Source organism: Piliocolobus tephrosceles, chromosome 12, assembly GCF_002776525.5.
Source record: "Piliocolobus tephrosceles isolate RC106 chromosome 12, ASM277652v3, whole genome shotgun sequence".
Taxonomy (NCBI): Eukaryota; Metazoa; Chordata; class Mammalia; order Primates; family Cercopithecidae; genus Piliocolobus; species Piliocolobus tephrosceles.
In genome coordinates this window covers 76238233-76252070 of record NC_045445.1, presented here as the reverse complement: position 1 = coordinate 76252070, position 13838 = coordinate 76238233, and the positions used below count along the sequence as shown (strand labels likewise).

Sequence of the window (13838 nt, the reverse complement as noted above, 5' to 3'; positions counted from 1 at the left end):
GGGCTCCTGCTTGCCCCTGGCTCCCACAAACTCTATAGACCGTGCAGCCCTGGCCATGTCTCCCTGCTGCAGCCAGTGTGATGGCAGCAGCCACTCCAGACGGCCCACCACTGCCATCAGCAATACTCCACAAACTAATCTACAGATACACTGCAATCTCTGTCAGAATCCCAGCTGACTTCTTTGTAAAAATTGACAAGCTCATTCCAAAATTCATATGGACCAGGCATGGTGGCTCAGACCTTTAATCCCAGCACTTTGGGAGGCCAAGGTGGAAGGATCACTTGAGGACAGAAGTTTAAGAACAGTCTCAGAAACATAGTGAAACTCCATCTCTACCAAGAAAAAACAAAGAGTTAAAATTCATAGGGAATTGAAAACATTCAGAATAGGCAGATAATCTTGAAAAATGAAAAGTATGAAGACTCACACTTCCTGATTTTGTCAGTCCTCCACAGTCTTGATTGCCATAGTTTTGTAAAACTACACAACAACTTTGGTGCAACTTTGCACAAAACTGTAAAACAATGCAATCAAGACCATGGAGTACTGGTAAAAGGACAAACAGATGAACAGAATAGAATTAGGAGTCCAGAAATAAACCCACATATCTATGACCAGCTGATTTCTTTTTTCTTTTTTTTTTTTTTCTTGGAGACAGGATCTCACTCTGTCACCCAGGCTAGGGTGCAGTGGTACAATCATGGCTCACTGCAGCCTCAATCTCCTGGGCTCAAGTGATCCTTCTGCCTCAGCCTCCCAAGTAGCTGAGACTACAGGCACACACCACTAAGCCTGGCGTTTTCGTTTTTTTTTTTAATAGAGATGGAGTCTCACTGTGTTGTCCAGGCTGGTCTGGAACTCCTGGGCCTGAGTACCCCTCCCGACTCAGTCTCCCAAAGTGCTAGGATTACAGACGTGAGCCACCATGCCCAGCAGGCCCACTGATTTCTGACAAAGGTGGCAAAACCATTCAATGAAGAAAGGATAGTCTTTCAACAAATGATGCTGAGACAACTGGATAGAAACCTACAAAAAATGAAGTTGGACCCGTACCTCACAATATATACAAAATATTAACTCAAAGTAGATTAAAGACCTAAATGTAAGAACTAAATCTATAAAACTTTTAGGAGAAAACACGGGGGTAAATCTTCATTACCTTCAATTTGGTAATGGATTCTTAAAGACACCAAAAGAATGAGCAACAAAAGGAAAATCAGATAAATAAAAGTTCATCAAAATTAATAAATTTTATGCTTCAATTAAAGACAGCCCAACTGGGTGCAGTGTCTTATGCCTGTAATCCCCACTACTTGGGAGCCCGAGGTGAATCACTTGAGGCCAGGAGTTCAAGCTCAGCCAGGGCAACATGGTAAGACCTTATCTCCAAAATTAAAAAAAAAAAAAAAATACTAGCTGGACATGGTGGCACACGACTGCAGTCTCGTATACTTGGGAGGCTGAGATGGGAGGATTGCTTGTACCCAGGAGTTCAAGGCTGCAGTGAACTATGATCTTGCCACTGCACCCCAGCCTGAGCAACAGAGCAAAACCCTGTCTCTAAAAGTAAATAATGACAACTCAAAGAATAGGGGAAAATATTTCCAAATTATATATCTTATCCAAGTGTCCACTGAAATATGAATGGATAAACAAAATGTGGCATATACATACAATGGAATGGTATTGAGACTTCAAAAGAAATGAAATTTTGAGATACACTACAAAATGGATAACCTTCAATACATTGTGCTAAGTAAAATATGTCAGAAGGACAAATATTGTAGGATTATACATACATGAAGTTCCTAGAGTAGTCAAATTCATAGGAAGAGAATGTAGAATGGTGTTTGCAAGGCTAAGGAGAGGGAAGATTGGGGAGTTAATATGCAATGGGTATAGAGTTTCACTTGGGGAAGATGAAAAAGTTGTAGACATGGATGGTGGTGGTGAATGCACAACAATTTTAATGTTACAGGACTGTACACTTAAAATTAGTTAAAATGGTAATTTTTATGTTACGCATATTTTACAATGAAAAAGGTACAATATATAAAGAATTCTTACAAATCAATAATGAAAGCATAAATACCCATTTAAAAACTGGGCAAAGGGGCTGGGCATGGTGGCTCACGCCTGTAATCCCAGCACTTTGGGAGGCCGAGGTGGGTGAATTGCTTAAGCACAGGAATTCAAGACCAGCTTGGACAACAAATTGAGACCCCGTCTCTATAAAAAATAAACAAAAATTAGCTGGGCACTGTGGCACACACCCATAGTCTTAGCTACTCGGGAGGTTGAATGGTGGGAAGATCATTTGAGCCAGGGAGATTGAGGGTGCAGTGAGCTGAGATCACGCCACTGCACTCCAGCCTGGGAAACAGAGCAGGACCCTGTCAAAAAAAAAAAAAAAAAAAAGACTGGGCAGAGGGTTTGAATAAAAATTTCTCCAAGGAATATATACAAACTACAAATAATCACATGAAATGATGTTCAACATCATTAGCCTTCAGGCAGTTAAAAACTAAAATCACAATGAGATACTACACATGCACTAGAATGGCTAGAATCAAAGTCTGTTATTAACAATGTTTGGCATGGATGTGAAGAACTCACAATCTTTATATACTCCTGGTGGAAAAGTAAAATAGTATCTCCACTTTGGAAAACAGTTTGACATTTCCTCACACAACTTAACATAGTTACCATATAAATCCAGCAATTAGATTCCTAGGTATATACATAAGATAAACAAAAATATATGGCTACACACAAAACTACATACCAATATTTACAGCCACATTATTCCTAATAGCCAAAACATGGGAACAAGCCAAATGTCCATCAATGGATAAACAGATAAACAAATATGGTATACACATATAATGGAATATTATGTGGCCATAAAAAGGAATGGAGTACTAATACATGTTACAACAGATATCTTGAATACATTATGCTAAATGAAAGAAATCAGCCACAAAAACACATATTTATATGATGCCATTCATATGAAAGTCCAAAATAGGGAAATAGGCCAGGTGCAGTGGCTCACGCCTGCAATCCCACAACTCTGGGGTCCTGAGGTGGGCAGATAACTTGAGGCCAGGAGTGTGAGACAAGCCTGGCCAACATGGCAAAACCCCATCTCTAATAAAAACTACAAAAAGTAGCCAGGGTTGGTGGTGCATGCCTGTAATCCCAGCTACTTGGGAGGCCAAGGCACAAGAATCACTTGAACCTGGAAGGCAGAGGTTGCAATAAGCCAAGATAGCCACTGCACTCCAGCCTGGGCAACAGAATGAGACTCTGTCTTAAAAAAAAAAAAAAAAAAAAAAACTCAAAACAGGGAAATATAAAAAATAAGAAAGTAGATTAGTGATTTCTTAGAGCTAGGGGGTGATAGCTAAAGGGTATGGAGTTTCTTTTTGAGGTGATAAAAATGTTCTAAAATTGACTGTGGTGATGGTTGCACATATGTGTAAATATTAAGTATACTAAAAACCACTGAATTTTATACTTTAAATGCGTTAATTGTATGGCATGTATTTCAATAAGGATGCTTAATGTTTTATTACCAGCCAGGTGCAGTGGCTGATGCCTGTAATCTAAATACTTTGGGAGGCCACGGTGGGAAGATCATTTGAGGCCAGAAGTCTGAGACCAGCCTGAGCAACAGAGCCAAGCCCCGTCTCTATGGAACATTAAAAAATTAGCTGGGTGTGGTGGCATATGCCTGTAGTCTCGGCTACTCAAGAGGCTGAGGCAGGAGGATCACTTGAGCCTAGGAGTTTGAGGCTGCAGTGAGCTATAATTGCACCACTGCACTCCAGCCTGGGCAACAGAGCAATATCCTGTTTCTTTTTAAAAAGAATTTATTACCTATTAAGTAAATGCAAATTAAAACCACAATGAGATACCATAAATATCAAATGGCGAAAAGTTAAAAATAGTATTAACACCCAGTGTTAACAAGAATGTGGAGAAACTGGATCACTCATACACTGCTGTGGGAATATAAAACAGTACAACCATTCTGGAAAACAGTTCAAGAGTTTCTTTTTAAAAAAATGAATATGCAACAGCAGAAAAGATAACTATTAGGTACTGGGCTTAATACCTAGATGATGAAATAATCTAAACAATAAACCCCAGTGATGCTACTTTACCTATGTGACAAACCTTCACAGGTACCCCTGAACCTAAAAGTTAAAATAAATAAATAAATATCAATCAATCAATCAATCAATCAATCAATAAATGCACTGATAGAGTCCAGTGGAGTTTAAAAAAAAAAAGAAATGCAAGCCAGGTGCAGTGATTACCTGAGGTCAGGAGTTCATAATATGCCTGGCCAACATAGTGAGACTCTGTCTCTACCCAAAATCAAATAAAATGTAAATGTAGTTTAATTAATTCAATAAAAATAAATGTGTAACCATCATATGAACTGCAAAATGCACTCCTGGCATTTATTGCAAAGAAATGAAAACATAAATTAATATAAAAACTTATATATAAATATTCACCACCAGCTTTAATTGTAACAACCGAAATGAGGAATCGGCCCAGATTTGCGTTAACAAATAAATGATTAAACAAACTACAGTACAGGCCGGGCGCGGTGGCTCACACCTGTAATCCCAGCACTTTGGGAGGCCAAGGTGAGTGGATCACCTGAGGTCAGGAGTTTGAGACCAGCCTGGCAAACATGGTGAAATCCCTCTCTACTAAAAATACAAAAATTAGCCGAGTGTGGTGGTGCATGCCTGTAGTCCCAGCTACTCTGGAGGCTGAGGCAGGAGAATCACTTGAACCTGGGAGACGGAGGTTGCAGTGAGCCAAGATCATGCCACTGCCCTCCAGCCTGGGTGACAAAATGAGACTCCGTTTCAAAAAAAAAAAAAAAACCTGCGGTACAGGTTGCGTATCCCTTATCCAAAATGCACAGGACCAGAAGTGTTTCAAATTTTGGATTTTTTCAGATTCTAGCATATTTGCACTATTCTGGTTTATTCACATTAGGGATTTAGCATCCCTAATCTGAAAATCCCAAATGCTCCCATGAGCATTTCCTTTGAGTGTGTCACATCAGCACTCAAAAGTTTCCGATCTTGGAACATTTCAGATTTCTGATTCTGGGGTTAAGGATACTCAATCTGTATATCCATACCATGGAATATTACCCTGCAATTAAAAGGAAAGGACTGTTGATACATACAACAACATGAATGAATCTCCACAGAATTATGCCAAGTGAAAACACTCCAAAACACCCCAAAAGATTATTTACTATATAACTCATTAAACATATTTGAAATGACAAAATTTTCAAAATGGAAGACAGATTAGTGGTTGCCAGGTGTTAAGCATAGGCAGAGGTAGGGGGAGGGAAGTGTGTGTGATTATAAAATGCCAATATGAGGAATCTTGTGTTGATGAACTATTCTGTATCTCAACTGTGGTGGTAGATGCATGAATCAACCCAGGTAAAAAAAAATTGTATAGAACTTTAACACACACACACACACACACACAAGTACAAGTAAAACGGATGGAAATCTTCATTAACAGATTTTATCAATGTCAATATTCTGGTTGTGATATTGTATTCTAGTTTTATATGTTACCATTGGGGGAAACTGCCAAAGTGCATAAGAGCTCTCTCTATATTAGTTATTAAAACTGCATGTAAATTTATAATTACAAATAGAAATTTAAGCTTAAAAAATTCTCAGCAAACTAGGAATAGAGGGGAACTTCCTCAACTTGATAAAGAGCATTTACAAGAAACCTGTAAAGCAAACATACTTCACTGTGAAAGACTGAATGTTTTCCCACTAAAATTGGCAACACTAAGAAGATGTCTGCTATCATCATTATTCTTCAATGTAATACTGGAAAATACAGAAAATCCTAGCTAATATAATGAAGCAAGAAAAGAAATTAAAAGGTATACAGATGGAAAAGAAAAAATAAAACTATCCCTATTTGCAGGTGACATAACTGTCTAAGTAGAAAATTCCAAAGAATCTACAAGAGGGGGGAAATACTATTTAGAACTAATAAGTAAGTTCAGCAAGTTTGCAGGATACAAGGCCAATATAAAAAGTCAACTGGGCTGGGTGTGATGGCTCACGCCTGTAATCGGAGCACTTTGGGAAGCTGAGGCAGGCGGATAACCTGAGGTCACGAGTTCAAGACCAGCCTGGCCAACATGGTGAAACCCTGTCTCTACTAAAAATACAAAAATTAGCTAGGCGTGGTGGCAGGCGCCTGTAATCCTAGCTATTCAGGAAGTTGAGGCACAAGAATCACTTGAACTCAGGAGGTGGAAGTTGCTGTGAGCTAAGATTGTACCACTGCTCTCCAGCCTGGACAACAAAAGCAAAACTCTGTCCAAAGAAAAAACAAACAAACAAAAAGTCAACTGAATTTCTATATACCTTCAATGAATAAATGGAATCTGAAACTTTATTTTATTTTGATTTTATTTTTATTTTATTTATAATTTTTTTTTTTTTTTTCTGAGACAGAGTTTTGCTCTTGTTGCCCAGGCTGGAGGGCAATGGCACGATCTCGGCTCACCACAACCTCCACCTCCTGGGTTCAAGTGATTCTCCTGCCTCAGCCTCCAGTGTAGCTGGCATTACAGGCATGTGCCACCACGCCTGTCTAATTTTGTATTTTTAGTAGAGACGGGGTTTCTCCATGTTGGTCAGGCTGGTCTCGAGCTCCCGACCTCAGGTGATCTGCCCGCCTCGGCCTCCCAAAGTGCTGGGATTACAGGTGTGAGCCACTGTGCCCGGCCCAGAATCTGAAACTTTAAAACAAGAGAATTTAAAACAGCACTCAAAAACTTGAACTACTTGGGTAAAATTCTCACAAAGTGTGTGCAAGATTAGTATACAGACAACTACAAACACTAGGCCAAGTGAGAGTTTCTGTTGACTCCTTTTCTTCCTGAGTATGGTTTAAATATTCCTATCCTTTACATGTGTTTGGTTGATAACGATCCCGTTTTATAGTTGTTTCTTGGAGAAAGGATTCAAGTTTTTCTGTACACTTTTTAATGTTTTCTGTTTTCTACTGGCTCTATTGGTCTATTAATCAATCATCAAATTCACTGACACTTCTACTGCTACCTTGCATGTCTTGTTAAGTACAATGATGTTATTCTGAACTTAGTAATTTATTCAGAAATTAAATTTTTCAGTTCTAGAATTTCAAAATGGTTTTTAACAGTTTCTATTTCTGCACCGAAATTTTCTACCTGTCCATGCATCATAAACATATTTGCCTTTTTGTACTCAAATATGACTATAATAGCTGCTTTAATATTGTTGTTGCTAATTTCAACAGATAAGTCAGTCTCTATTGATCCCTTTTCCCTTTGAGCATGGGTCACATTTCCTTTCTTCATCTATCTAGTATTTTGGACTGGACACTGGGCACTGTGAAAAATACAGTGAAGACACTGCATTCTGTTAGATTCCTCCAAAGAGTTGACCCATTTGTTAAAACAGACAGTTGGCCAGTCTCAAGCCTGTAATCCCAGCACTTTGGGAAGCCAAGGTGAGTGGATTGCCTGAGGTCAGGAGTTCAAGACCAGCCTGGCCAACATGATGAAACCCCATCTCTATTAAAATACAAAAATTAGACAGGCACAGTGGTAGGTGCCTGTAATCCCAGCTACTAGGGAGGCTGAGGCAGGAGAATCGCTTGAACCCGGGAGGCAGAGGTTGCAGGGAGCTGAGATCGCGTCACTGCATACCAGCCTAGGCAACAGAGTAAGACCCTGTCTCAAAAAACAAACAAACAAACAAACAGATAGTTAACTTACTTGAAATGAAACTCCAAACCCTTTCCACCCTGTAGTACCAAACAACTCAAAGCTTTAGTTCTGTTCTTTTAGTCCTAACCAGGCTGGTTGGAATCTGGGGTGCACTTAGGCAACTGGACCAGAGCTATTGGTAGAGTTTTCGTGCGATCTGGTTTTCCCATTCTGTGGCTCTTTTCTAGGTGGGATCTCTCTACTCATGCTACAGCTTCTGTGGTCTCACTAAATTTTTTCCTTGATTTCACATCCAATAAGACTATAGATTTTTATCCAAGTCTTAACTGCCACAGATGGAGCTAAGTGGATCCTTGGCTGAAGCAAAAAGGATTAACAATGGGGAATTCAGTCATTGCCACTTCTTTCTTCCATATGTTAACTCCCCTCCAGTTTATCTACTTTGTTGATATCTAGCCTTCAGTATGCTGCCCAGAATTTATAATTGGTATTTGTGAGTGACATCTGTTTGTCCAACTGGAGATACCACTACTGAAGGAGTTCCTCAACTAGTGAACACAGGACTCCAACAACATAACATTATTCTAAAGAGAAAAAGAACTTTAAACAAATACTGAACTATAGATTTCTTTAATGTGATGGTATGGTTAACAATTCTGAAACTGTGGGTACAATGAGAACTAGACAAATGAATACAAATAAATTGGGGAAAGGCCGGGTTTGGTGGCTCACGCCTGTAATCAGAGCACTTTGGGAGGCTGAGGCAGGTGGATCACCTAAGGTCAGGAGTTCCAGACCAGCCTGGCCAACATGGCAAAATCCCATCTCTACTAAAAATATAAAAATTAGCAGGCCACAGTGGTGCGCACCTGCACCTGTAGTCCCAGCTACTTAGGAGGCTGAGGCAGGAGAATCACTTGAACCCAGGAGGCGGAGGTTGCAGTGAGCTGAGATGGCGCCACTGCACTCCAGCCTGGGTGACAGAACGAGACTCCATCTCAAGAAAATTAAAAATAAAAATAAATAAATAAATTGGGGATAGGCCAGGCGCAGTGGTTCACACTTGTAATCCCAGCACTTTGGGAGGTCAAGGCAGGCGGATCATGAAGTCAAGAGATCAAGACCATCCTGGCCAACATGGTGAAACCCTGACTCTACTAAAAACACAAAAATTAGCCAGGTGTGGTGGCACGTGACTGTAGTCTCAGCTACTTGCTAGACTGAGGCAGGAGAATCGCTTGAACCCAGGAGGCGGAGGCTGCAGTGATCTGAGATCACACCACTGCACTCCAGCCTGGCAACAGAGTGAGACTCCATCTCAAAAATAAATAAATAAAAACATAAAAATAAATAAATTGGGGATAATAGGAACCAGGTTTCTTTCTGTTGGAGAAAGAAGTTAAAAATATGAAAAGGGGAAGTCTAGAAAGAAGACTGTGGAATTGAATTAAAATTAAAAGTATCAGTATCAACTCATGAAAATATAAAACATATTATTGGCTTTCTCTGTGAAAGAGCTTGGAAACAAAGACATCTTGGTAGCAATGAGCACATCACACACCCTGATCTTGATTTCCAAACACTATATCCCACTAAAAGAAATCAGAACTCCTGCGAAAAATAACTGATTCTGGGGCTGGGGAACAGCGAATGGAAAGCAAGCCTTGAATACTTTGAGGGGACAGAAAGAAAGAAAGTGTTCAAGAAATGATGAGGACTTGTAAAAAGGTCAGCAGGAGCCATCCAGATGGGGTTCCTACTAGCCAAAACTGATACAATTTGAGCATCAAAATAAATAATGACAGAGAATATTCATGGAAAAATTGTAAGTACATACTGATACAAATAACTGAATAGGTTAGAACATGAACCCCTCCCTTACAATAATATATCAACTAATAAACACAGAAGGAAAGACAGATTAGAATATCATCATTTTGAACCCATCATAGGAATAAATTATTCAGCTAAGAATCACAAATGTGTGCTGTGATAAACAGACTTTCTAGGAATGGCCCACAAGATTCTACACCACTAATCCCCAGAAACAATCAATGTGATGACATATCACTCCCATAACTGTGTTATGTAATATGGCACAATTGATCTTAAACTCGATAGATAACCAGGAGGAGATGAGAGGGAGGGGGACCTAATCTAATCACATGAATCCTTAAAAACAGAAAAATTTCTCCAGCTGGTAGGAGGTGGCTGCAGAATTAGCAAGCAAAAAGCTAAGTCAGAGAGCTTCAAAGCTTGAGAGAGACTTGATGTGCTGTTGCCAGTTTTGAAGATGGAGGGCATCATGTGAGAAGAAATGAAGACACCTGAAAAGAGCCAGGAGGGGGTCCTGGCCAATAGTGAGTGAGAAAGAAGGACCTCCAACCTATCATCATAAGGAACTGAATTCTGCCAACAACCTGAATGAGCTTAGGAATGGATTTTTCTACAGTCTCCAGAAAGGAACCTAGTCCTACTAACATCTTGACTTTGACCTTGTGATACCCTGAGAAAGGTCCAGCAAGGCCCAAAGGACTCCGAACCTACAGAACTGTAAAATAACAAATCTGGGTTACTTTAAGCTGCAAAGTTTGTGGTCATTTGCAAAAGAAAACATACTGAGTTAAGTTTTGATAATAAAAAGAATACCTTAGTAATCTCAAAGTGCCCCCCATTAAATTAGTTATTAGTTACAATGGAATACATCATAACTTTATACTGGGTTTATCTAGCAAACACAACCATAACCAAACAACCTAAGTTGACATCACCAGTAAAGGAGCAAATCACATCATGTGCCATGTAATAGGATGCATGAAGAACAGAACATCACTTTATGTAGTATTCCTGCCAAAAATATATAACCTGAATCTAATCATAACTAAACAGATAATCCCGAGGGCCATTCGACAAAGTAATACACCTATACATTTAAAAAAAGTCATAGTCCCAAAAGGCAGACAAACTGCTTCAGATTTTTAAAAGACCAAAGAAACATGACTACTAAATCTTGAACTTGATCCTGAATTTAAGGGGGAAAAACTTATCTATGAACATTACTGGGGGAATTGATCATATAAGAATGGGGACTGTGGCTTAAATAACTTTATGTTATTTACTTTAACCTACCTATTTAGCTTTCCCATTCTTATTCATTACTTCCTGTATTTTGGTGTTGCCATTTCAAATTATTTTCCTTCCCATTTCAGAAAACCTGTAATTTCCTCTAGTGTAGTTATTCACTCTAGTGTAGGTTTGTTGACATCAAGTTCTCACTTTTTGTTTGCCCAGATAAGGCTTGATTCCACCCTTCATTTATGAAGGATGTTTTCACTGAATATATAGTTCTATGCTGGCAATTACAATCACATGCTGCATAAAGACATTTCACTCAATGACTGACCACATATACATCGGTGGTCCCATAAGATTGTAATACCATATTTTTACTGCACCTTTTCCATGTTTCCATGTGTTTAGATACACAAATATTTACCACTGTGTTCCAATTACCTACAGTATTCAGTACAACATGCTGCACAGGTTTGTAGCCTATGAGCAACAGGCTATAACATATAGCCTAGGTGTGTAGTAGCCTATATAAGTACACTCCATAATGTTTGCACAATGACAAAATCACCCAACAATGCTTTCTCAAAAAAACATATCCCCATAGTTAAGTGATGCATGACTGTATTTTTCTTTGACATTTTAAAGAAATCATTTCGTTTTCATCTGCCTTCTATCATTTCTGTTGTTAAGTGAGCTGCCAGTGTTACTGTTATTCCTTTGAAAATAATATTGTTTTTCCTCTGGCTACTTAAGAGATTTTTCTCTTGGTTTATGTTCTTTAGGAGTTTGGCTATGACATGCCTAGCTGTAGTTTTCTTTATATTTATCCTGCTCAGGGTTCACAAAACTTATTGAATCTCTAGTTCGATGTCTTTCATCACTTTTTAGAAAATGCTCAGCCCGCATCTCTTCAAATTGGACTTTTAACCAGTTTTCTTTCTTCCTTCTAGAACTCTAATTACACATATGGTTGAACTTTTCACTATAACTCTCTTATATCTTTTTTGTACATATCGTGTGTGTCTGTGTGCATGTGTATTGTAGTTACCCTTGAAAACGTGAAAATGCTAACTGTTGCATGATACAAAATGTTTTTCTAAAAAAGGGAACCAAGTACAATGGCTCTTGCTTATAATTTCAGCTACTCAGGAGGCTGAGGCAGGAGAATCATTTGAGGCTAGGAAGTTCAAGACCAGTCTGGACAACATAGCAAGACCATGTCTCTAAAAAATTTTTTTTTTAAATTAACCAGGCATGGTGGCACACACCTGTACTCCCACCTACTGGGGAAGGTGAGGTGAGAAGATTGCTTGAGCCCAAGGAGTTTGAGGCTGCAGTGAGCTATGATCACACCACTACACTCCAGTCTGGGTGACAGAGCAAGACCTCGTCTCTTTAAAAAAAAGAAAAAAATCTTTTTAAAGAGAGACAGAGACAGGGACGGAGAGAGGAGGTGTTAAGTGGTTTTATTTAAAAAAATAAATACACCAAATCTACTCAGGGATATTATCAAACAACATAAAAATTTAACTCTTATGCTGGGTGCGATGGCTCAGGCCTGTTATCCTAGCACTCTGGGAGGCCAGTGAGGGCGGATCACTTGAGTTCCAGACCATCTTGTACTAAAAATACAAAAATCAGCCGGACATGGTGGCAGACGCCTGTGATCCCAGCTACTCAGGAGGCTGAGGCAAGAGAATAGCTTGAGCCCAGGAGGCAGAAGTTGCAGTGAGCCAAGATCATGCCATTGTACTCCAGCCTGGGTGACAGAGCGAGACTCCATCACAAAAATAAAAATAAAACTTTAACTCCTAATACATGAATAATTGCTAGGATAAAACATTCCTGTAGTACTCCTGCCTCTTCTAATATTATTTTTTCACCATCAACATTGACTAGCCACTCTATAACACATTTCCATTACAAATAAAACCATAAGTGCTTCCTTTTCTAAGCTTTGTATAGTCATACTTACCAAAATTAAAATCTCCTATATCAGATATAGCTATGATACATAATAGGGGCTTCGAAATAAAGCTTGCTAATCTGTCATTTTTCACAAACTGAAATCTTCTAAAAGCTGCTCCCTGAATAAAATAAATGGTTACCTCCATAAGTGTAAAAAAAAAAAAAAAAATAGAAAAAGACTAGAAGGTATAGCACATTCTTTTTCAATTTACCTGTGTTTTGATTCATTGCAAGTCGTGGAGGAGAACTTGTTTCTTCAGATTCTTCTGATGAGTGTGCAAGGAAGTCATGAAGCTTCTGCACCAATGTATTCAACTTGCTTTCACTATTAAAACAAAATTTAAAGAATTCCCTTAATTAGCCTTTCATGTTTTAAATTAATTGTAAAGCTCTAGCAAACTGAAAATATAGCTATACTGTAAGTCGTGTAAGAGTATGCACATTCAAAGTAAAAACTAAGGGAAATGTTACAGCTGTGGGTGTAGAAAGAAAAAATATTAAAGAAAACGAATTTTAGGCTGGGTATGGTGGCTCATAATAGAGCATGGTGGCTCGTGCCTGTGTGTCTCAGCTACTCAGGAGGCTGAGGAGGGAGGATGGCTTGAGCCCTGTGAGACAGAGGCAGCAGTGAGCTGAGATCATGCCACTGCACTCTAGCCAAGGTAACAGAGTCAGACACTGTCTCAAAAAAAAAAAAAACAAGACTTTTATTTCACTAAGGATATAAAAATATGAGTAACACAGCCTACCTGTACACTTACCTAGGATTAAAATATCATTGAAGGAAACTGCTATTACTTACTAAATATTTTGAAAATACTGAGGTCTTTCAATGTACTCTATATGATGTTTTTAAACAGAAGTTAAACTTTGTGTTACTTAAAAATGTATCAGAAAATGCTACCCTTAAGTTAATTCTTAACAAACAATAAACCTACCTACCACAAAAGAATTTTAAAAGAAATCAAAAGAAAATTTGGGGGATTAAGCAGCAAAAAGG

At 38.8% G+C, this 13838-nt stretch overlaps 1 protein-coding gene across 8 annotated transcripts in view; it reads right to left on the bottom strand.

The window, feature by feature from the left end:
• The window catches only part of ATRX (ATRX chromatin remodeler), a 224319-nt gene extending 211154 nt beyond the window's left edge, over nt 1-13165 (bottom strand). For 7 of the 8 annotated variants that reach the window (XM_026452141.1, XM_026452137.1, XM_026452135.1 and 4 more), the window contains exon 1: nt 13051-13159. In XM_026452141.1, coding sequence (XP_026307926.1) covers nt 13051-13066 — 16 coding nt within the window. In that variant the 5' untranslated portion in view covers nt 13067-13159. Of the gene's footprint in view, nt 1-13050 lie in introns of all 8 variants that reach the window. The other variant, XM_023202314.2, reaches the window with a different exon arrangement.
• Nucleotides 13166-13838: the final 673 nt, after the last annotated feature.